At 50.4% G+C, this 23,993-nt stretch overlaps 1 protein-coding gene across 2 annotated transcripts in view; it reads right to left on the bottom strand.

Moving 5' to 3' along the window:
• Positions 1-23,993, bottom strand: part of ACVR1 (activin A receptor type 1) — a 46,460-nt gene that overhangs the window by 4,408 nt on the left and 18,059 nt on the right. For both annotated transcript variants that reach the window (XM_084208865.1, XM_084208866.1), the window contains exons 2-8: positions 13,890-13,963; positions 13,062-13,328; positions 12,365-12,582; positions 9,891-9,990; positions 8,982-9,128; positions 6,685-6,960; positions 2,896-3,093 (exon numbers count right to left, since the gene is read on the bottom strand). In XM_084208865.1, coding sequence (XP_084064991.1) covers positions 2,896-3,093; positions 6,685-6,960; positions 8,982-9,128; positions 9,891-9,990; positions 12,365-12,582; positions 13,062-13,328; positions 13,890-13,941 — 1,258 coding nt within the window. In that variant the 5' untranslated portion in view covers positions 13,942-13,963. The remainder of the gene's footprint in view (positions 1-2,895; positions 3,094-6,684; positions 6,961-8,981; positions 9,129-9,890; positions 9,991-12,364; positions 12,583-13,061; positions 13,329-13,889; positions 13,964-23,993) is intronic.

Here is a 23,993-nt window from a genome sequence, read left to right as displayed (position 1 = left end):
AGAACATTCTGAGAGGGAAGGGACCTTAAAGCCCATCCCACTCCAGCACTGCCATGGCAGGGACACCTCCCCCTGTCCCAGGCTGCTCCAAGCCCTGTCCAGCCTGGCCTTGGGCACTGCCAGGGATCCAGGGGCAGCCACAGCTGCTCTGGGTGCCAGGGCCTGCCCACCCTGCCAGGGAACAATTCCTGCCCAATATCCCATCCATCCGTGTCCTCTGGCAGTGGGAAGCCAATCCTCCTTTTCCTGTTCTTCCATCCCTTGTCCCCAGTCCCTCTCCCGCTCTCCTGGAGCCCCTTCAGGCCTTGCCAGGAGCTCTGAGCTCTCCCTGGACCCTTCTCCAGGTGAGCACCCCCAGCTCCCCAGCCTGGCTCCAGAGCAGGGGGCTCCAGCCCTGGGACATGTCCATGGCCCTCAGCTTGTCCTGTGCACGCACAAATCTCCCTGCTCAACCAAACACAAAGCACAGCAGCAGCTCCAGCCTCGCACAGGGAACAACGACCACACACCAGGGTTCCTCTGAGCAGGAACCACCTCTGAGCTTCTGGTGTCACTGTCACTGTGGAACAAGAGCACACCCTGGGAACAACCGTAACAACTCCCAGGGATGCGAGCTGCGAGTGCCAGGCACCAGGTAAGTGCTGAACCAAGGGAGCACATACCAAGAGCAGTGGATATTCTCCAGGGAGCCAGCACTGCTCCATTTGAAGAGAGGCAAACTCAGCTTTGGGGACTGAAATCACATTCTGAGTACAGAAAAAATGCTGGCTGGCTCCTACTGCTGCACAGAGACAACACACAAGTACTTGTTTGTGCCAAAGGAGTTTACACTCACATTTTCCTCCTCATACTGAACAAGAAAACACCGAGAACCACTGTGTCACCTGGAAAATCATTGGGCAAGTTTTTAAAAATAATAAAAAAATTAGAATAAATAAATAAAAATTAAGAACTACAAGACTTAGTAGTCACGTCAGAACAACTTCAAGGTGTCTGTGAGCTGAAGCACTAAATCAGGCTGTGTCACTGGAAGGCTGTTCACAAGGCCAGGAGAGCACAGGGAGCTGATGAGTGCCTCTGGCCCTTCAAGACACCACCCTGCCTTACTCCTGCAGTCTCACTCCCAATGCCAAAGTCCCCCTGCAAAGCAAACAGGGTTATCAGAGTGACCACCTGACCAGCAATGACTCCCACACAGCTCAACACAGAGAGGGCACAGAAGATGTTTACTCTGTCCCAACCAGTGCAAGGGCATGGAATTACTTACAGCAACAGCCAGGAGTACAGAGCAGCTGGTTCTGTGCAATTAGTGTCACCAGCACCTGAAACTTCAAATGTCCTGATGCGACCAATGCAGGGACAGATCTGCATCACCTTAAGTGTGTCCATGGTGGCACTGAGCTCAGTCAGAATCAAATTCCCAGAGCATGCACCTATAAGCAGGTAGGTCTGCAGTGCCATGAGCTCCACACCAACCTGGCGAAGCTGCCAGCACCATCCATCCTTTCTTTTTCAAGAGCAACTCAGATAAAACCTCTGTGAGCTGCAGCTGCTGCAGCAATACCTGCATCCAGTACCAGAACTGTTCCTGTGCACAGGGCAGTGCTATTTTCCAGCTTGGTAAAGCAAAAGCAGTCCTGAATTCTGACACATTCTGCACTGTCTTTCTTTCTGTCTTTTAGGGTCTGTCATGAGAAACAGGCATCTACAAATATTCACAATGGTTTAATGACACAAGGAAGGAGGATAGAGGCCTTGTGATCTAAAATTTTAACTCAGCTATTTGATATAAATTATGTCTCACCAGGACTTAGAATGAGAAGGAGACTGTTCTCTGCCTTGCCAGGAGTGGCCACAGGAATCATCACTGTACCCAAGACACCAAGAACTTCCTCAGCGTTTCAGGGAGCAGAGCACTGTGGGGCCCAGCCCATTCCTGTGCACTGTGGGGCAGATGCTTTGCTGTGCTCTACCACTGCCCAGCTCTGCCCCAGCCAGGGCAGCCCCGTGGGGCAGGTGCCTTGCTGTGCATTATCCTTGCCCAGCTCTCCCAGGGCTAAGGACAGCCCCGTGGGGCAGGTGCCTTGCTGTGCTGTACCCCTGCCCAGCTCTCCCAGGGCTAAGGACAGCCCTGTGGGGCAGGTGCCTTGCTGTGCTCTACCCCTGCCCAGCTCTCCCACAGCCAGGGCAGCCCCGTGGGGCAGGTGCCTTGCTGTGCTCTACCCCTGCCCAGCTCTGCCCCAGCCAGGGCAGCACCGTGGGGCAGGTGCCTTGCTGTGCTCTACCCCTGCCCAGCTCTCCCAGGGCTAAGGACAGCACTGTGGGGCAGGTGCTTTGCTGTGCTCTACCATTGCCCAGCTCTCCCAGGGCTAAGGACAGCCCCGTGGGGCAGGTGCCTTGCTGTGCTCTACCTTTGCCCAGCTCTCCCAGGGCTAAGGACAGCCCCGTGGGGCAGGTGCCTTGCTGTGCTCTACCCCTGCCCAGCTCTGCCCCAGCCAGGACAGCACTGTGGGGCAGGTGCCTTGCTGTGCTCTACCCCTGCCCAGCTCTCCCAGGGCTAAGGACAGCCCCGTGGGGCAGGTGCCTTGCTGTGCTCTACCCCTGCCCAGCCCTGCCCCAGCCAGGGCAGCACCGTGGGGCAGGTGCCTTGCTGTGCTCTACCCCTGCCCAGCTCTCCCAGGGCTAAGGACAGCACTGTGGGGCAGGTGCTTTGCTGTGCTCTACCATTGCCCAGCTCTCCCAGGGCTAAGGACAGCCCCGTGGGGCAGGTGCTTTGCTGTGCATTACCATTGCCCAGCTCTCCCAGGGCTAAGGACAGCCCCGTGGGGCAGGTGCCTTGCTGTGCTGTACCCCTGCCCAGCCCTGCCCCAGCCAGGGCAGCAGCCAGGCACTCACCGTTGCTGACCATGCGCCTGGCCACCTCCCAGAGCACCAGCCCGAAGGCCCAGATGTCCACGCGCTTGTAGGAGTCGAAGCAGTCGGCCTGGATGGACTCGTCCAGCACCTCTGGAGCCATGTAGCGCTTGGTGCCCACGCGGGGATTGTTGCCCACATCCAGCTGGTTCGTGCTCTGGGAATGCATAACTGCAAGGCCTGAAGGACACAAGAAACAAGGCCCTGTTAAGTCCCCTTCAGCTGCAGCACACGCCCCAAGGCCCCGGGAGCAGCGTCCCCGTCAGATGGTTTCAGAAAGAGAAGCCAAGGGCCCAACCGTCCAAAGACCAACGGGGTCAGCTCCAAACCTGCCAGCAAAACCAGCCCCTGGGACCACAGACAGGCCCGTTATCTCCTAAGGGATCATCATCAAGCATTTTATTGCACTCTTGCAAAACATTGTCATGAAGTGTTTTGCAGCCACTGGATGTCCCCAGCACTCCGGGCACGGATACGCAGAGGCCAAACAGCTGCTGCTTAGAACAAAACAATTTTACACAGCATTCAAGTTTATTTATAGACCTTTTGGGTAGGTGGATACACCCGAACTGTGGGGAAAGGAGAAGAAAAACACTGCATGAAGGATACACACAAGTTAAAAAAATAAAGCTGGAAAACAACAACACCGTATTTGCAGCAGCTTGAAAAATAAACATCCTCAAGCAGATCTAAAATGAGTCAGACAAAACCACTCTACCTGGTTTCTACTAATTACTAAACATTTAAGCAGAGAACATTATGTGAGGGACCAAATTACTGTAAATTTGGAAACACACAGAGCACTCATTTGGCCACGGTAAACAGAGAGCACTGCAAATTGAGGAGCAGTGGGTGCACGGCAGAGTCAAGCGCCAGAGAGGGCGACGCAAACTCTCCCTAATTTCCCCAACAAATCTTCTAAGAATGACATATACTATTTACATTTAACAGGAGTTTATTTTAGGTGAACCTTAAAAGGCTTTTTACCTCAGTCCCACAAAAACTAACCTATCACCAGATCATTCATTTGCCTTTCTTTCCCAAGAACAATCTGTTCTTTAACGTAATAAAAATTTGAAAAACACTTTTCTACAATTCAAATGCACTTCAAGATATTTCAAGCTGATAAGAATATGCTTATGGCACTTCTAGAGAGATCACAGAATACTTTGGGTTGGAAGGGATCTTAAAGTTCATCCAGTCTCACCCTACCACGGGCAGGGACACCTCCCACTGCCCCAGGCTGCTCCCAGTGTCCAGCCTGGCCTTGTGCTCTACCAGGGATTCACAGGCAGCCCCAGCTGCTCTGGGCACCCTGTGCCAGGGCCTGCCCACCCCCACTGTAAAACAATTCTTACATTTAACGTAAATCAACCCTCTTTCAGTTTCAAACCAGCTCCCCTTGGCCTATCACAACAAGCACTGCTGAAATGTTTGTCCCCACCCTTCTTAGGGACACCTTATGTACCATCTCATGACCCCAGACTGATGAGAAGTCTGCTCCTAGATCCAAGTACTTCTGTCAAATACTGACACACACACTTTTATGTGCTATTTTAAATTCATATTACATTATATTATACAGTATGTGTGGTTTGCAATTTTTCCTTGAAAAAAGCTTGCAACAGCAAACAAAGGTCAGAAACCACATTTCCTGGCCAACTCTGAAAACATCAGGACCTCGGAGAACACTGACAAAAATCGTAAAACTTCACCCAAACTGAGCAGAACAGATTGCAGAGGCTGACAGGTCGAGGTTTGCAGCTGAGGGAGGCCAGTCAGCACCCCACACAGCACAGCCCAAGCAGGGGCAGGGGGTCGGGACAGAGTGCTGTGACCCACCACAGAGGCATCCCTGCTGTGTAGAGCTGGGGAGCAGCCCCTGCCCACCCAGGGCCCTGCAGGCCTGAGGGGCACTGAGCCCAGGGCAGGGCAGCTCCTGCTGTCACACAGCAGCTCCAGGACAGGAGCCCAGAGGTGTGAAGGGCCCATGGAGCACCCAGCCCTGCTGTCACACAGCAGCTCCAGGACAGGAGCCCAGAGGTGTTCCAAGGACAGCCCATGGAGCACCCAGCCCTGCTGTCACACAGCAGCTCCAGGACAGGAGCCCAGAGCTGTTCCAAGGACAGCCCCATGGAGCACCCAGCCCTGCTGTCACACAGCAGCTCCAGGACAGGAGCCCAGAGCTGTTCCAAGGACAGCCCCATGGAGCACCCAGCCCTGCTGTCACACAGCAGCTCCAGGACAGGAGCCCAGAGGTGTTCCAAGGACGGCCCCATGGAGCACCCAGCCCTGCACACTGCCCCGCAGAGCTGCCCAGTCCAGCCCAACCCGGCACCTGCATGGCTTTGGAAGGACAAAGGCAGAACGCTCCCAGCTGGCAGACTGAGCAGGAACGAGTGACATCCACTCCTGGGCTGTGTCCCACAGCGCTCTGAGCCAGCCACTGCAGCTCCTGATCCCGGGGTGCCACGGCCACAGCAGCCCCCGGCTCCGGATCCTGGCAGGAAGGGACCAGAGCGTGGAAACGAGACAGAGCCTCACAGAAGAAAGGGCAGGAATGCATGCCAGAAGCAACAAATTCTTTGGTCAGTTTCCCTTACGAAGGAGCAACACAGGAAAAATGTGACAGGTCTATGTCTGAGGAGTTCACATTTTACAAAATAGCTATTTTAACCACCATAAAAACTAATCAAGAGGTGTTTACTGCTGTGCTCTCTTAGAAAAATCCCTCAGACCTCTGAAACCGCTAGATAAATAGTGTAATAGATTTCACTATACCAGTGCCATGCCAATCAATGCCTGGACATGCTGCACCTCCTCAGAGTGAACTACAAATTTATTTAAAAGCCAGACACTTTGTATTTTCAACTTACTGCTGCATTTGTTACTATTCCCACAGCAAACTTCCAGAGGCCCAAGTATGTGGCTTTCATGTTTTCCCTGTCTGTATCTCAAGTTCCTCAGGCAGAAGTGACAGAAACTACGAGTAGAATTATTATTTTTAAAATTCCCATGTCCTGATACGCTTTTTGCCTAAGCAATGATGCCCCAATACAGTTCTACCACTACTTCCTCCCTTGTCTGCAGAGAAAAGCAAAATTAAGTTACTGTCAGACATCCCTGCAAGGTGTGAACAAGCCACCCTGCTGTGACTGCTCCTCAGCACACGTGCATCGTGCTTCAGTTCCGAAGCAGCTGCTGCCGGGAACTCACTTCTGAGCCCACAGAGGGCTCTGCACGCTCCCGCTGACACAGCTGCGGCACGGGGACAGCGAGCAAACGGCTCAGCCTGTCTGAGGGAGCACACACGCTGTTTCAGAAACGAGGTCTAACGCCGGCATCCTCAGGGATCCGGAGATGGGATTGAACAGCGGAAACCCGGGAAACGGCCCCAAAAGCGTGCCTGGGCTGCAGGCGCCACCTGGCGGCCGCGGCGGGGAGCACCCGCGAGGGAGCGGCAGCGCCAGGGCAGGGCACACGGACGGGGCGGGGGGGGACACGGACTGGGGTGGGGGGGGGACACGGACTCGGGGGGGCACACGGACTGGGGTGGGGTTCACGGACTGGGGTGGGGTTCACGGACGGGGGTCACTGTGGGCACACAGACAGGGGTCCCGGACAGGGGTCACTGCGGGCTTTGCAGGTCACAGACAGAGCCCACGGACAGGGGTCACTGCGGCTCACGGACACACGCCCCAGGCCCACGGCACCCCTCGCTCCTCCCGCAGCCACCGGGCCCCGGCTCGGCAGGAGCAGCGCTGCGCTCACCCAGGTCGGCGATGCAGCACTGCCCGTTCTTCTTGACGAGGATGTTCTTGCTCTTGAGGTCGCGGTGGGAGATGGCCGGCTTGCCCTGCGTGCCGAAGATCTCGATGTGCAGGTGCGCCAGGCCGCTGGCGATGGACAGCACGATGCGCAGGCAGCTCACCGTGTCCAGCGTGGTCAGCTGCAGGTAGTCGTACAGAGAGCCCATCTCGTGGTAGTGTGTGATCAGCCACAGCTGCGTGCTCGAGTTCCTGGATGTCATATCGGATGCAATAAAACCTAGAGGGAGAGGAAGAAGGAGAAACAAGAAAATGACAGAGCTCCTTCAAGACTCCCCGAGAAAAGCAGCTCAGCCAGGCAGAGCAGGTGCTGATAATGCCAAGGCTGTGTGTGTGACCCCATCCAGCCCGGAGTGGCACTCAATGATCCTTGTGGGTCCCTTCCGGCTCTGAATATTCCGTGACAAGTTGAATCAGTACTGCTGGCCCCTCTTGCAATGCACAGCTTGTTTAATTACAACTGCACTGCAGATGACTGCTGTGAGGAAAGCAAATGCTGGAACTCTAACTCACAGCTATTCACAAGAACCCTTTGCCATACTTGTCAGTTGCATCAAAAAACTAGTTATTAGGACCACACACTTAAAAAATATTTTTATTTTTCCTTCTTTTTGAAGGACCTGGGGGTGGGGAAGTTCCCAGTCAAGCAGAAAGACCCTAAGTCTGTAGCGTATTTGCTGCTGCCACTTGAGAGGGTCACACTGGAAAGCAGAAACACCTCAAACCTCAAGCCAGGAACAAGCATTTCCATTTCTGGAGTCCACAGGCAGCCAGTGCAGGCTGCTGAGAAAAGGGTTAAATGTGTGGCCTAACCACAAGGATCTTCTATGAAGAAACAGAGAAAATTTTCTGTTCAAAACTCATGAACGTCAAGAACTGCCTTCAAAAACGTCACGTCTTAAAACTGAACCCCAGATTCAGGGGAAGCTCCCTTCCTGTCACCTCTGCATATATACACACAGTGACCTCAACAGCTTTAGCTGGGAACAACAAAAGTTTTACTCCCAAGTCAAAGGAACAAATCATGCTTATGAAAAGCTCACATACATTTGTAAGAAAGAACACCCACTGCCTTCTCTCCTAAAGTCAGACTTGTGCACAATGTGACATCTCTGTAATCTGTGATATTGTTTAATATTGCATCTAAAAAAAGTCCATAAAATAGCCAACAAATTTGACAGTCATCAAGAAAGACTAAACACAGGCAGAGCACCAAGGAAAATATGCAATGTAATTTCAGCCAAGTCACTTGCTCTCTTGGGAAGGGAAGTTCAATAATTCACATTTCAGGAGGCCACCAATTTTTGTAGTAACAAAAGAACTGCTTCAGGAAACACACAAATGTCGAGCAGAGTGAGTTAGAGAGCCAGGGAATGTTCTCTGACAGGAAGCAAGATAAGGAGCCAAAGGAAAACTGACTGAAGACAGATTTTGGGTGAGGTAGTGTCAGCACTCAAAACGTACTGCTGCTTTTATTTGCAGAGGTGGCACACCAGTGACAGAAGGGCACGTCTATTAGGAATCACAGGGCTGCTCAAACCTCAGACATGGCCCAACACAACAAAGCCACTCTCCCAGTTCTCAGAACCAAGCACATGAGGCATGAGTGATGCACAAGGTCCACTTACTTTCCCATTTACAGGGAAAAAGATACATCATGCAGCTATAACTGAAGTTTAAACACCAAAAGAGCTTACTCTCACCCTGAACAGAACAGTTAAACAGAATACTGGATTCATGCTGCACTTTACTTAGCCTATATAAGGAAAAGTACTCAAATTCCTAAATCTCATTATAAACTCCTCCCCACCTCTTCTCCCTTCATTTCTGCAGGGAAATTGAGCTTACAACCAAACAGCTCCACCAGAGCTTCCCTGACACACTGGGCAGGACTCTGCCATGAGAACTGCAGGAGCCAGTCCCCTTCCACAGGGCTCTGTGGCACCTCCACTTTTTTCTGTGTGCTCAGCTGCCAACACCTGGTTCATCTGGCTGATTAAGTGCTTCCTGCTGGAATACTGCAGAGCAGCAAGTCACAGCTGCCATGACACATTCCCCGTTTGAGACTCAGCCCCTAAAAAGTCTCTCCCTGAGAATTTCTCCCTGGACATTTATCACATCACAGGAACCTAGAGACTGTGAGCTGCCAGGTGAGCCTGCAGGGCTTCACTGGTGACCTGTCCAGGTAACTCACCTTTACACCAGACACACCGGGACACAGAATGTCCTTGTCCTACTTACCTAAAATATTCTCGTGCCGCAGCAGTACAGTGTTGTACAGCTCAGTTTCCCTGAACCAGGACTTTTCATCCCTAGAAGAGAAGATCTTCACAGCAACATTTTCTCCTTGCCACTGACCCCTCCAAACTTCTCCGTAACGGCCCTTTCCTGGTGGGGGAAAAACAAAGGAGAAGCTGTCAGCTAACAAACAGCCTTCAGCAGGCAGAACTCGACTGTCATGAACCAAGCACCACACCTGGTGGTCTGATTTCCCTTGTGTGCACTTCTTACCACTGGAGCCACACTGTGCACCAGCACCCCTCGTTTTCCCTGGCTGCTTTGCCTGCAAGCCCTGTGAGTGCGGATCTCCCCTCCCTGCACACCAGTGCAGCACAGAGGGTTTGAACTGGGAGGTGTCACCATGCAACCACCAGCAATAAAAGTGCTATTGTGGCTGGAGTGACTTAGGCAGCACTTGGCAAGGTCAGTGTGCACGACACAGAGCTGAGAATTCTGCAGCAAGGAGGACAGGAAGGAAATGTAATGCTAGGGATACAGCCTTTACCTTTCTATTCCATCATCACCCCTTGCAAAATGAAGATTTAAAGAAAACAAAAACCCAAACCCATCCACAAACAAAAAAAGGATTAAAAACCACCAACCCCACCAAAACCAACCCCTGTCCTGTGGAGACCAGGACATACTGTCTGCAAGCCAAGCTTTTTACCCCAATAGCTTCCTCACCTCTCCAGTGCCTGCACAGCATCTTGGCTCAATGTCAATGCCTCCAGGTATCTTTGACCCAAATGCCTCCTAAACTCAATTAACACTACTCAATTAATAATAAAAATACGCTGAAGAAAAATTTAATGAATCCTTAAAACTAACACTAAAGCCCTACAAAAAACTGAACACCCAGAAGATACTGACCTACACACTCCACAAGTGTGATCTGGCGAGCCACCGTTCTTTGCACCAAGAAAGGAAGTCCAGAGCCACTTCCAGATGTGCAGGAATGGTCCAACAAATCCTGTTCAGAAGGAAAAGCAGAAGCTTAGGACGCATGAGAAACCCCCTTTTTCCCTGTTTACATGCACAAAGGACAGGTTAGGTTAAAGCTCAGGTATATCTCTGGGGCTCTGGGGATGCCATTTGGTCACTCGGGGTCAAAGAGCATTTGTTTAGTCAGTCATTATTTCTTTAATAAGTGTAATAAATATATGACAACACACGTCTGTGCACTGGAAGCCCACTCCTAGCATACCAGCTATCCTCTGTCATGAGATTCTGCCCTTTTTCAGCACTTCACTCTTCTTCTACTCACTTTATGTCCTCTCAGTTCTGCTTCTGATACCTATTCCAGCTTGGTGCAGGCATTTAAAACCAAAACCAGTTTTCAAATAAATGAGGTTAGGGGATTTTCCAGCATCACCCACACAAGATTTCCCATTGATACTCCAGAAAAACTTCTGTAACAAATCTTTCTTAAAAGCTTTATCAGTTTCTGGTATTTTTAGTGCATAGAAAGCAGACTTTGAGCTGTAAGCTCATAATAAACATGAGTGAGATCCTGATAGAATGTTAAAATCCCATTAGCCTTGTAAAATGCTAATGCCCAGCTACTTTTACAGCCAGGAGTTTTGCATTAGTTCAAAGCATTAACAACTATTGCCGGACTCTTTCTTTACAAAGGAAAATAGGATAAAAAAGCCTAAGTGTAATCAACTTTCTATTATTTCCAGAAAACTGCATTGCTGTGCTTGGAATAGATATCCATGAAATCTCTTTTCTTCTAAGAACCTCTTAATGAGTTCTCAAGAAAAAGAATCTGGGAGTGAGAGAAACTACCTTACTTTTAACACAAACTGAGGGCCCATTTTCCTTCCTGCTTGCATCAGAGGCAAAACAAAAGCAACAAAAACAAAAAATCATCCCCAAACTTATGTGCAGCAACTGTAAAAACAAGATTTGAAGAGGCCAGAGCTGCTTCCACTAAGCAGCTTAGGGCTTTAAGCACTTGCTACACTGCAGAGACTAATCCTAAATGTAAACTTATCTAATGTGTAACAAAACCAGAGACTTAAAACACAATGGAGAAGAAAAATCTGGAATCTAGAAGACTTGCTGCTTAGATGAACGTTTGGGCACAGGAGCTACCAATTCCATTTTGTGCCTCAGCCACCCTGGGAGGCAGAGCAGCAGCACTGGCTCAGAGGGCCAGACAGCTACCAGCTTCTCCCAGCTCTATGAAACAGAATTTTGATTTTTTTCTTTGCAGGTTTTATCACCATTTCCAAGTAACATTAAATAACTAGAAGTACAAAAGGTCTGCAAATGGCTTGAAATGATCTTGCACAGGTAAGACAGAAGCTGGAAGTCAGTGTTTAAGGACAGATCACTAGATGCACATATGCCTGGGCCATGGTGAATACATCAAGACTGGCTATTTTAAACCAGTAACATGGAATAAAGCTTTGTGGGCTCATTAAACAGAGACAAAGGCATTACAAAAAAAAAAAAAAAAAGAAGAACAAATATTAACAGACACAGGCTACTCTTCAGTCTTGCAGTGAAAGTATATTATGGTGGGACAGCACCAAAATAGAAAATGATTTCCAGCCTCTTAATGTTGGGGACATTTTATCTCAGCAATGCAAGAAGAAAACTCTGCATTGCTTCAGAAACACACTCCATCTGCCTGAAGCTTTACTTGCTCTGCTCAGATAAAGGGAGGGACAGCGGCTGGGACATTTGTGCTCTGGCCTGAGGGAAGGGGGAAGGGACAGTCACCTGCAGAAAGGGAACACTTCCCAGCTCATATTTTCCAGAGACCGTGTGAGCAAGAGTGCATTTTGAAAACTGAGCTTTGAGTAAGAATTGCACATTTCTTAGAACTCCCACTGCTCTTCCATCAGCAAAATGTCACTGATATCCCAGCCATCCCAGAGTCCTGCTACCGAGATCATGACAGTCAGGCCTGAAGGTTTTAAATGTGAAAATCATCTGTATTTTCTTTCTCACCCAGCATCACATCTTTTCCAATCCTTCAGGCTGTTGTATATCAAACATGCAGCACAGCTCTTCACCTTTCCCATCACTTCAGCCACCCAACAGTCAGTCACACTGTTTTGATGTGCTGAAACTGTCTCCAGAAACACGAACAGTACAGAGCGATTCTCCAGGTCAAAGGACCTACACTTGCCAAACCCATCTTTTGGTTAAAATTCATCAATACTACAGTTTTGGGAGCACAGGAACAGCACCACTCAAGTCCTGAGGCCACGTGGCATCCCCTGGCAGCAAAACATGCTCTTAGTGATGTGGCCACACGGAAGGAAGGAAGGAAGGAAGGGGAGTTTGGATGTTAGGAAAACTGACACCCTGCACACAGGTGGGTCACTTACTGCCAGCGTGCTGTCCCCTACGTTCGAGGCAATGAGGCCCTCGATCGTGCCATACTCTGCATCCCTAGAATTGAGCCTCTCCATGTGGTTTTTCTGTATTCTCCGTATGATCAGCACAGCTACTGCAGAAAAAACTATCAACACTACCACAGGAGCCAGGATAACGATGATTAGTGTTTCCATGCTGTAACCTGCAGCTTCTCCTTGAAAGGTTTGCCCTTGGAAAAGAGGGGGAAGGGAAAAAGTGTGAAAAGAGAGAAAAAAATAATTTTGCAGATTCCCAGAGAAAGTCTTTAAGCCCGTTAGCACTGACACCAACCCTGACCTCAGTACCCAGTCAGCACGACAGGGAGGCTGTGCCACAGCCAGGTGTGAGCACACCTGCATAGAGGATGCACTCCCTGTGGAACAGCACAGCCCCCACCTGCACTGAGCCACTTCTCACAGGCAGTGCCTCCATCCTGACCCCAACCCCCCCTGCAACCCCCTCACTGCCCCAGCCACAGAGACCAGTCCACCTGCGGGCATCAGCTGTGGTGGCAGCAGGCCCCGGGGGGGGACCAGGGCACAAAGGCATCCTGTCCCCACGAAGCCCTTCCTTCAGCCAGCACTGGAGCCATCTCCCCCCCAGCACAGCAGATCAAAGCCAACCCCCTCTTGTTTCTCAAAATGCATTCCTGCAGAATTCAGCCCTCACCTTTGGAAGAGGGCAGCTGCGCAGTGATGTTCATGTTGCACAGGTGCCCCTGGCAGCACTCCACGGCCTGGTTGGGGGACGGGGGCGTTTTGCAGGTCATTTTCCGTTGCTCATAGACCTGGAAGCAGCCCTTCTGGTAGACCTTGGCCCCGTCATTAATGCTCAGGGAAGCAAAGCAGCGCTGGCCTTGGCACCGATCCCCGTTCCCACAGGATATGCCTTCACACACACATTCGTAGGGGACCATCTTGAGCTTCCGTTCGTCATCTGCAAAAGGGGAGAGTCCAGGAAAAAACATCATCCTGCTCTCACTAGCTTCAGTTAGAGGTAACGAAATCATAAGACAATAAAGTCTGCTTAAGGGAAGTGATATTGTTTTCAGGTAGTGCTGAAGAACCACTAAATAGGAGGTAACGATTGTAATTCAGCTATTTCAGCATGACAAAGATGCCACAGCAGACACAGAGATCTCTCTCAAGTAAGTTAAAATATAAAACTGAGAAAACGAAGTGACTCCCAGAAAGCCTTTACTCAAGGTTCTCCAAAGGCTGTTTGTGAAGTGGTGAGTACACATCTTTCAGGGGCTCATCTCTCAGCACATCCAAGAGATCTTCAAATGAACCGTTCCTTCCTTTCCATGGCAGTGGAAATACTATTCCCTTTTTCTGAGGCAAACCTAAAACACACTGCATGTCACAAAAGCTTCACGGGCACGCAGCTGTGTAAACCAGTTACAGAAGTCACTTTCCAAAGCCAGTGCCTCACTGGAGCAATCATGAAGAGTTACCAAACACCACACTGGAAATTCTGACCCCACACAACACTCACCTTGCCAGCTCGGAGATGGGAACGCCATCACCATCAGTACAGGGAGAATCATAACTCCATCAACCACCCTGGAGCTGCAGAAAGGAGAGACACGAGAGTTCTGTATGCTTCCACTGCTGTCTAGAAGTGCAACCATCCCAAAAGCAGTGTTTAGCATTTCATCCACTCCTTACATAAAACACAACCCAACGTTGATTGGACTTCTTTTTAACTCTGCCTTGTTTCCTAAATCATTTCCCTCACTTGTAAAATCTATGCATTTACTGCAACATCTTTTTAGATTCACAGAGACATCACATGCAGCTACCATGCAGATACAGAAACTTGTAATAGGGAAATATGAACCCTCCAGTACCAAGCAGGCACGAAATATAGATGACACATTCTTTGAACCAGTTCCTAGAAAGTTAAATTATTGTTTAACTGAGAAGGTGGTCTGTAAAACTGCATGATCTGGGCTTTGAGGGGAAACAAAAAAACCTCTAGCAGAAAACTCAGAGTAACTTCTATTAACCAGCAAAAAACATTGCTGGATGGCAAGAAAAAGACTGAGATGTATTTAAGGAAGACGCTGCTCTCTGAAGAGCAATTTCCCAGTTTAAGTTTCCTCTCCCAGGATTTTCTTTTTAATGGCCCAAGTCCATTTCCCTGCTGCTGAAGACAGGTAACTACACCTTGTGCAACAGTCCTGGCTGATTCCAGCATAAAGCAGAGGTACATGGTCCCTCTAAAACAGGAAATAAAGGAGTGAATTTGCCTTTCTATTTCCAATCTTTGCCATGATACTTGGGTCTTTACAAGAAAATACAGACCACTCTTTACTCCACTTTTTACTATGAAACAAGGGGCTTCTGAAAAGAAACTCTTCTGCAGTTTCTTAAGACTTTACCCGACGGACAGGGCTGGTCACTCAGAATGGTTTGTCTGTCCTGTGCTGGTCGGTTCCTGCAGGGACTCTCTGGCCTAGTCACATGGAACAAATGCTCCTTATGTGCAGGTATTTGCCTCCATTTTTCAGATTCAATTCTAATTGAAGCAGATGAAAATTGAAAATAAATCTGATATTGCCATTTTCCTTTCAGATCTCTTCTGCTGTGCCTTTTCAAATCATCAGCATTTCTTAAGTGCTCAGTGATGAAAACCAAGCCATTACTTCTGTATTTATTTCCAGTAATTGATTCGTCATCAGTTAAAATGACCAGAAATTTCTGACCCAAGTACTCAGTTTTCACCTTCACAGAAAGGCCCAGGCAGCACTGACCACCTCACCTCCCAGAACAACACTCACCCCATTCCCCAAAGAAGCTTCCCCCCTTGTCCTTGATGCACCAAGGCACCCGTAACCCCTGCTGCTATCTAACCCTCCACAGTGCTGGGAACACAATCAGACCGAGCTAAACAGCAGGAGAAGGGAGCAATCCATAGAGGCAGTTTGAAGCACAGGAGAGGTTCCTATCCCAAGGAACCATCAGTGGCCCAGCGCTCCAGATCAGCTCAAAGGGGTCGGTGCCCTGCTCCCAAGGCAGGATGGCGTCGGGATCCCTGCTCTGCCTTGGGGAGAACGGCCTGGGGCAGCCCTGGTCCTGTGCCTGCTCACCCAGCAAGTCCAGACAGACGTGGCTCCTGGCACCTGCCCTCCTCCTTTCCACACATGGGCACTTCAAAGAGCCAAAGCCACCCCAGGGGCTGCACGGATGGGAGCGGGGGGAGCGCTGCAGGGATCCCAGCAAGGATCCCCCTGGAGAGCCCTTCAGACAACAGGGACATCCAGCTCAAGGAAAAGGTGCTTTAAAAAGACAGAATCTGAGTTCAGCATTGCTGGGCGGCCTCAGAGCTTAGCCAGCAGCACCGGCAGCTCTCAGGCACAGCACAGCCAGCTCTTCCAGGTAACTCAGGGCTGCAGTCCCTGGCCCAGTTAAAACCAGCATGGGTTGTTTTGCACTGGTGGGAGCTGCCCCACTTCTGACACGCGTGGGGCGGCCCCGAGACCCCCATGCCTTGACCCCCCTCGCCAGGGCATCCCCCCTTGGCCATTCCAGCCCCTCTCCTGCCAGAGCTGGCTGAGGGAGAGCAGCAGGGCCCTGCAGGAGCCCAGCTCTGCTCTCCAGGGAAGGAGGCTGAGTGCACAGACCAGGAGCCAGCCACAGTGTGGGACTGAAGTCAGGGGAAGCACACACCAGTCCAAACACTGGGAAAACTCTGCCAGCTACATGGACTTACCTGCTGTCTTTTCAACCACTTCATTTGAGTTACCAAAAACAAAGAAACAAATATACACAAGTATATTTGTAGACATAAGCCCCTGCCCTGTATTTCTCAGACGGAGGATGAGGATGGCAATCAGACCTACGCACCCAAAGAGGCAAACAAACCATACTGGACTTTTAACAGATGTTGTGCATTTCACAGCAGGCATGTTCCTCCCAAGGAAAAAAAGCCCAATACTTTCATTTAAACCCTGCTTCTATGAAGCTGTTCTTCCAGCTGTTCACTTTCCCAAAATCCTCAAGGAGTATCTCATCTGCCTTTGCTGAGAAGAGCTGTGCACATTTGCAGCAACCTGTAACACACCCACCCCGTGTCCTCACCACCAAACCAAGGGCTGCACCACATCTGTGCAGCCTGGGACACTCGGACTTCTGGCTCACAGCCCTCGGCACGGCCCAGCCACACTGGGTCAGCTGTGCTGGGAGACTGGAGGAGGGAAGGAGCTGGGAGGGAGTCTCTGACCTTTACAAAACACTAATTTCCCCTCAAAAATTATTTGAGAGCGTGAGTTCAAAGGTGTTGTTCTCACTGCTTAAAAAAACCTACTTTTTCAAAGCAATTAATGGACGTACATAAGCACCAAAGTCTGGTTCTAGTGACACCAGCAAGCACACCCCTTCCAGTTACTGCTTGTTTAGAGAGAAAGAAAATATACATTTTACTGTAAGGAACAAAACATTCCTTAATAAATCCCCACAGAAAATTGCTACGGATTTAAAGATCCGTGAGATATCCAGTTGCAATCTGGTACCTGAATTCACAAGAAGTTTTTTCCCAAGGGAAGAATTGGGATTTAACCCAGACAAATGAAGAGGAATTTACAAGCAAAAAGACACAAAAGGTGTTTTCCTTTTGCCATTTGATCGGAGCTGCAGGCCGTGCCCTACGGAACTGCAGGACAGCAGCAAGAGCCACTAGAGGGCATTGGGAACATGGGCAGGGATCCCGGTGCTCAGGATGCAGGGATCCAGCGATCCCAGCGCTCCACGGACGCAGGCGCCAGCGCTCCCCGACACACTGCGCACAGGAGGCAGGGATCCCAGTGCCCTGTGCCACACCCCACACCCACAGAGGGATCCCAGTGCCCTGTGCCACACTCCACACCCACAGAGGGATCCCAGTGCCCTCTGCCACACCCCACACCCACAGAGGGATCCCAGTGCCCCGTGCCACATTCCACACCCACAGAGGGATCCCAGGATCCCAGTGCCCCGTGCCACATTCCACACCCACAGAGGGATCCCAGTGCCCTGTGCCACATTCCACACCCACAGAGGGATCCCAGGATCCCAGTGCCCCGTGCCACATTCCACACCCACAGAGGGATCCCAGTGCCCTGTGCCACACTCCACACCCACAGAGGGATCCCAGTGCCCCGTGCCACATTCCACACCCACAGAGGGATCCCAGGATCCCAGTGCCCCGTGCCACATTCCACACCCACAGAGGGATCCCAGGATCCCAGTGCCCTGTGCCACACCCCACACCCACAGAGGGATCCCAGTGCCCTGTGCCACACTCCACACCCACAGAGGGATCCCAGTGCCCTCTGCCACACCCCACACCCACAGAGGGATCCCAGTGCCCCGTGCCACATTCCACACCCACAGAGGGATCCCAGGATCCCAGTGCCCCGTGCCACATTCCACACCCACAGAGGGATCCCAGTGCCCTGTGCCACATTCCACACCCACAGAGGGATCCCAGGATCCCAGTGCCCCGTGCCACATTCCACACCCACAGAGGGATCCCAGTGCCCTGTGCCACATTCCACACCCACAGAGGGATCCCAGGATCCCAGTGCCCCGTGCCACATTCCACACCCACAGAGGGATCCCAGTGCCCTGTGCCACACTCCACACCCACAGAGGGATCCCAGTGCCCCGTGCCACATTCCACACCCACAGAGGGATCCCAGTGCCCTGTGCCACACTCCACACCCACAGAGGGATCCCAGGGATCCCAGTGCCCCGTGCCACACTCCACACCCACAGAGGGATCCCAGTGCCCCGTGCCACACTCCACACCCACAGAGGGATCCCAGTGCCCTCTGCCACACCCCACACCCACAGAGGGATCCCAGGATCCCAGTGCCCCGTGCCACACTCCACACCCACAGAGGGATCCCAGTGCCCCGTGCCACACTCCATACCCACAGAGGGATCCCAGGATCCCAGTGCCCCGTGCCACACTCCAAATGCAGCAGTACTGGACAAGACAAGGCAGAGCTGGAGGCAGGGCACTGTGTCTGAGCTCCAGCCACATACAGGGAAATGTGGATCATTGGGTTTAACCTCCTCCTGCAAAAGCACATTATCATTGGAAAATCAGAACTTGCTATTGATAGAAAAGTGTCTTCCAAAGTGGCAGCTCCCAGATTTCCAAACAAACCTGGCATGCAGTGCAGGCAAGGAAGAGACCCTGGCTCCTGAGCAGGCCAGCATCTGTTCCAAGGCCAGCTTTGGATTCTGGAGGAGTCCTTCAAACTGGCTTTGGAAGCCCAAATGAACAATAAGCCCAGCACAGGACAGATCAGCCACTTGGTGAAGACAGCCAACACAACACAGAGACACACAACTGGTTCAGGTAACAGAGTCTATAGAATCCTTATGCTTTGTAGTCATAAAGTCCCAACACTACAAAATCCACCCTGAAGCCCCAATGCTTGTTCCACTTTCACAGCTAATATTGGTCTCTCTCCTTTCTTCCTAAGAAAACTGTGTCCTGCCAAATCATTCCTGTATGGCCTAACAGCAATGTGGGCTGAAGTTCTGTACTGGGACTGTCGGGACAGCAGCTGCAAGAAGCCAGAGGGGGGAGAAGAACCAGTTCAAACAACCTGAAACACCACAAGGACCCCTGCAGGCACTGGCTGTTGGGAAGTGGCCTTTAGTCCCCAGAGCCAGCACTGAGCACAGACCACAGCAGACAGTGAGCCCATTAGTGCAGGAACTTCAGGTTGCATTTCATCTCCATATGACACAGACATGGGAACATGAACATGAGAGCAGCTCAGACTTCCCAGATGAGATCAGAAGCACCCAGATATCGCTGACAGTCCCAGTGGACCCCTGCCAAGAGCCCAAGGGCTGTACATAGTTTGCATGTACCTCACCAGATTCCTATCAAAAGAAAACATCCATAATACTGGACCACACTTGTGCCATCCACAACAGCCACACACGAGCTGAATTCATCCACAGCTGTGTCTTCAGAAGGAGCAATGTGCATTTGAAGGCAATAATTCACAGCTTGCTCTTTAATTGAATCTCACACAAAGGAGGTGCAGCCCCCAAGCAGCCCCACGAAGACATTCCTTGCGTCAGAGAGCGACAACCTTGGGCAGTCCTTTCTTGCGATCTAATCCTGCTTGCCAGAATCCAGAAGATGGAAGCCAGCCACCAACTCCATTTGGTACCCACCTGCAAATGCACAAGGCACACATCCACGCTGTGCAGCTCCAAAAACGTGTCAAAGTGCCACCTAGTAAGACCAAATGTCTCAGATTTGAGTGACCACAAACACAGAAAGAGTGAAGGATGGGATACTGGTTCTTCTGTACTCGTGTACAAAAATCACGGCACTGCTGAGTAAGAATGAAAACAGCACACAAAAGGTAGCTACACAGTGTAAAGTGTCCTGGAAGTTTCTCCCAGTCAGTAACTCTGACACCTTCACAAAGAGCCAATCCCTTGGTTCTTTTAAGAAAAAGAAAAGGTAGCAAAGCATAAGTGTCATATAAAAATAAAAACAGCCTGCTCCCAGGGAACAGGGACAGGACAAGAGAAAACAGCATCAAGCTGTACCAGGGGTGGTTCAGGTTGCATACTGGGGAAAATTCCTTCACAGAAAGGGTTGTCCAGCCTTGGCACAGACAGCCTGGCACTGTCCAGGGCAGTGGCGGAGTCCCTATCCCAGGAAGGATTTAGAAGTTGTGCAGATGTGGCACATTGGGTAAGTGGTGGCCTTGGCACTGCTGGAAGAATAATCTGACTTTATGATCTTGGAGGGCTTTTCCAACCCAAACCATTCAGAGATTCCCTGTGGGCAGCAGAACCTCCCTATGGCTGCAGGAGGCAGAAGGCACTTGCCCCAGAGTAAAAGCTCAGGCGGTGTGTAGGTATTGCATCAGTACAGGGGTCTTGGGCAACCCACTGACAGATGGCTTACTCAAACAACGAAGCAAGCAAAGACACTTTTAAATTGATCTGCAACTTCCCAGCGCCTTTGAAGACACATGTGTATCTTTCCATATAATTTGTTGCCTTGCAGGGTAAATAAATTCACCAAGAGGCAACTGCCAAGGATTAGCGCTGCCCTGTGGAACAGCCTTCCCCTGCAGAGCCTGCCTTCAGCAGCATCGCTCAAAAGCCCTCATTCCCAAAGTCCCTGGCCGTGCCTCTCTGGTGGTGCCACCGCTGGGAGCACCTGCACAGCGAGGTGTGCAGTCCCACATGTGCAGAGGCAGCACACAATGAACATTGTCGGGGTTTGCAGGCCCGTGAGCTGCTCAGGGGAATGCTCAGGTTCAGCTTCACCTCACACGAACGAGGTGTGCACAGGTATCTGCTCAAGGCACTCAGATACACATGAATTACTGTGGCTTCTCACACATTTCACAAACAAAGGTGTTATTTTATTATGCTACACATGCTTCCTTGCTGTACAGGTATTCTTACATGGCACACAGACAGCTCCTACCAGAGGAGCATTCTGTAACTACCAGGAAAAAGACTCCATTGCACAGCTGCAAAGTTCCTCAGGCACTTTCCCTGTTAGACACAAGTCATAGCTACAGACAACTTTGAATACCACTCTGCCAAGGCCCTTATAGATGCCCTCAAAGTGAGGAAAATCCCCATCAGGTCTTGTGACTTCATCTGTGCTGAGGCCTTGGGCTTAGGAGGCAAAGAGAGCACCCCTGCACATCCTGCTGCCAGACTGCCACACTTTCCCCTGGAATGGTTCTCTCTCCAAAGACAGTATATCTCACATCTCAATACAAAACTGCCAGTGAAGATACAAACTCTTTCCAAACAGAACACCTGGATTTATCCAGCAGCTGTAAGTCCCAAAACACAAACATTTTCAACTGAGAGATTACTGGGAATTGCCTGTAAAAGTTGTTTCTGAATAGTTTAGGTAAAAAAGATTAAAATAGCCATACAAACCCAAAATGTACCAGTAGCAGTGACTTTTGACTTGCTCAAAGCCTACCTCTCCAAGCCCTGGCCGCTTTCCTGCAGCCAGCGTGTCTATTGCAGATGGTCTCTGCGCCGTGTGCGATGAGGGCGCTGACGCAGGGGCAGAAGCCCAGGCATTCCAGGACTGCCCATCACACACTGCTCCTGCGGTCTGTCCTGGCAGGGGGAACACACCAGCACGCTCCCACGGGCACAGCAAGGGACAGCCAGCGCCACCAGGACGCGGCTCCTGCCCCAAAGCCCCGCAGTGAGAGCCCAGCGCCCGCCCTGGGGAGCCCGCGGGGCCTGCAGCACCCCCTGCTCTCAAACAAACATCGCTCTGCCCCAGAGCTGTGCCACAATCTCTGCGAGAAACTCACAGCCCCAATGAGATCACTGACTGCTAATCATTTTCAAATGCTTTTTAGTAACTAGTTAAATATTACATAGCTCGCCTGTTCAGAGTTTCTGCAGAACGCTCCAGCCAACCAAAACAAACATTTCCAAAAACAAATCTTTGGCTCAGTTATCACCAACAAAAGCCCTATTTTTTCCCTTAAAAAACAAGTCTGGGCTTTTTTTCCTGGTTTTCCCAGTTTTTCTTTAAATAAATTTTAAAAACTCATTTCTTTATTCTGGGTTGCAGAGAAGCCTCGGTCTGATGATGTGCACAGCTTTTAGAGACCATCTCTCACTGGGGCACACCCTGCTTCAGTCGTCTAGTTCCTACAAATGCAATAATTAAGCAGCATCTCCCTACAGTCTCAGTGTGTTTTCACACATGCAGGGACCTAGAGAGGTGCAAATGCTTTTATTCACAGTCCCTGACACTATCAGGCCAGATCATTCAGAGCCAAACTCTGACTGAGGTGAAGGCCCTCCCTCGGCCACAGCACTCTCCAGGTGACCCCTCAACTGTGTTGATATTTCTCTCCAGTGAGGACACTCATTTGCACATCAATAATCCCAGAGAGATTTTGCAGATTTACCCTGGGTAAACCTGAACCTCCAGAGTTATGTTCACAGGGTCATCACCACGAGAATATTCTACTTCTGCCCTTTAGCCCAAGTACCCTACCCTGAGTACAGTTCGGAGTATTTTAATAAAAACTAGGCAAAACTTTTCTTTTTTTAAAAAATCCATTTCATTGCATGGTCAGAATAATGCAGTGGCAACACGCTCAGCAAACACATCCACTAGTTAACATAGAACCATCAAAGCTGGAAATACTATAAACATATACATATTTTTGTTTGTGTATATACATAAACCTATAAACATGAGCAGGGCAGGGACAGGAGAGGTGCAAGATGAACACAGTACATGGCAGGGGTACCGAGGAGAGACAGGAGAGCCTGGCTTCACACCTCCAGCTCACTGCTGAGGGATTAAACTGGCATTAGAGCAGCATTCTTCAGGAGTGATGGGCTGCTACGAAGTCGGAAAGGTTAAGGGACACGGCAAAGTCAGATGTTCATTCTGCACCCCACTTACAGCTTAACTGCTCCTAGCCTCAGCCAGACAAAGAAAATTAACCAACATTTATAGAGCAATCAGACTGAGAACAGCAGTTCCTGACACTCCATAGGCACATGTCATGAAACAGCATTTCCTCCCAGCAGAGCATTTCATTAACTAATACTCTGGAGTCAAGAAAACTGAATGCAATTAGCAATCCCAAGAAGAAAGAAACACCCTATTGCAGGATAAAGTCAAATCTTCAGAGATTATACCAGACCACCCCAGAATTGTAGCAGTACTGTTGTACAGTTTGGTCTTGCCTGTTTGGACAGGCCAGAGCCACATTATTCTGTTCTTAAATCCAAGATACAAACAAAGCAGGTCCTGTTCTGGCCCTGGTGCTCCTCAGCCTCCCGTCTCCCACCGGTGCAAATGGGACACCCAGCAGCAAGGGTGTACAGAGCCTCATGAAATCCAGGAACAACAGTGAGGGCCACTCACCATTAAGGGGAACACAACCCAAAGCTTGAAGAAGACTTGAAGAAGACAGTAACGCGAAGACCAGCTCAGGCTTTTCTCCATCTTGAACCTTCCAGTGGTATTTCTGTTCTTCCCATATCAGCAACCCTCAGTGCTGCAGTTCTCAGCTTTACCCTGCTCTCTCCCTCCACCATGATCCCTCAAAGCATCCTGCAAGCTGTCCCCCTTTCTCACCTGAGGCTTCGTAAGGTACCTCAGCCTCCACCACAGGTCTCTGTTCCACTCACATCTTACCTACGGCAGTCTCACCTGGGATACTGATCCATCTAACATTCAGGCCTAAAACAGCTCGAGAATTTTGCAAATCACTTTGTCCCGGCATTCCTCAGCGGCTGTTACAGCTGTGTCTCCTTTGACCTCTCAGGCAGACCCTTGTGTTCCCCCTGGTACAGGAGCTCCCCATCACTGTCCCAGCTGATGTCCATCACTCCCTGCTATGCAGCCCTCAATCCAATCATCAGGCTCCTGGTCACCTGTCCAAACACCAAATGTGTCACAATTATACACAATTCTGACACATCTTTCCAGAGCTGTTTCAAGTATTCCCTTTCCACCTATTTAGCTGTATGCTGTCAAACTCACACATCTCACATGGCCTTGCCAAACCTGACTGTACTCGCAGATCTTCTGAAAACCATTCCATGGATTCAT

The sequence above is a fragment of the Fringilla coelebs genome, assembly GCF_963513975.1.
Source record: "Fringilla coelebs genome assembly, chromosome: 7".
NCBI classification, from domain to species: Eukaryota; Metazoa; Chordata; class Aves; order Passeriformes; family Fringillidae; genus Fringilla; species Fringilla coelebs.
The sequence above is the reverse complement of the archived record's forward strand: the minus strand, read 5'-3'. Positions and strand labels throughout refer to the sequence as shown.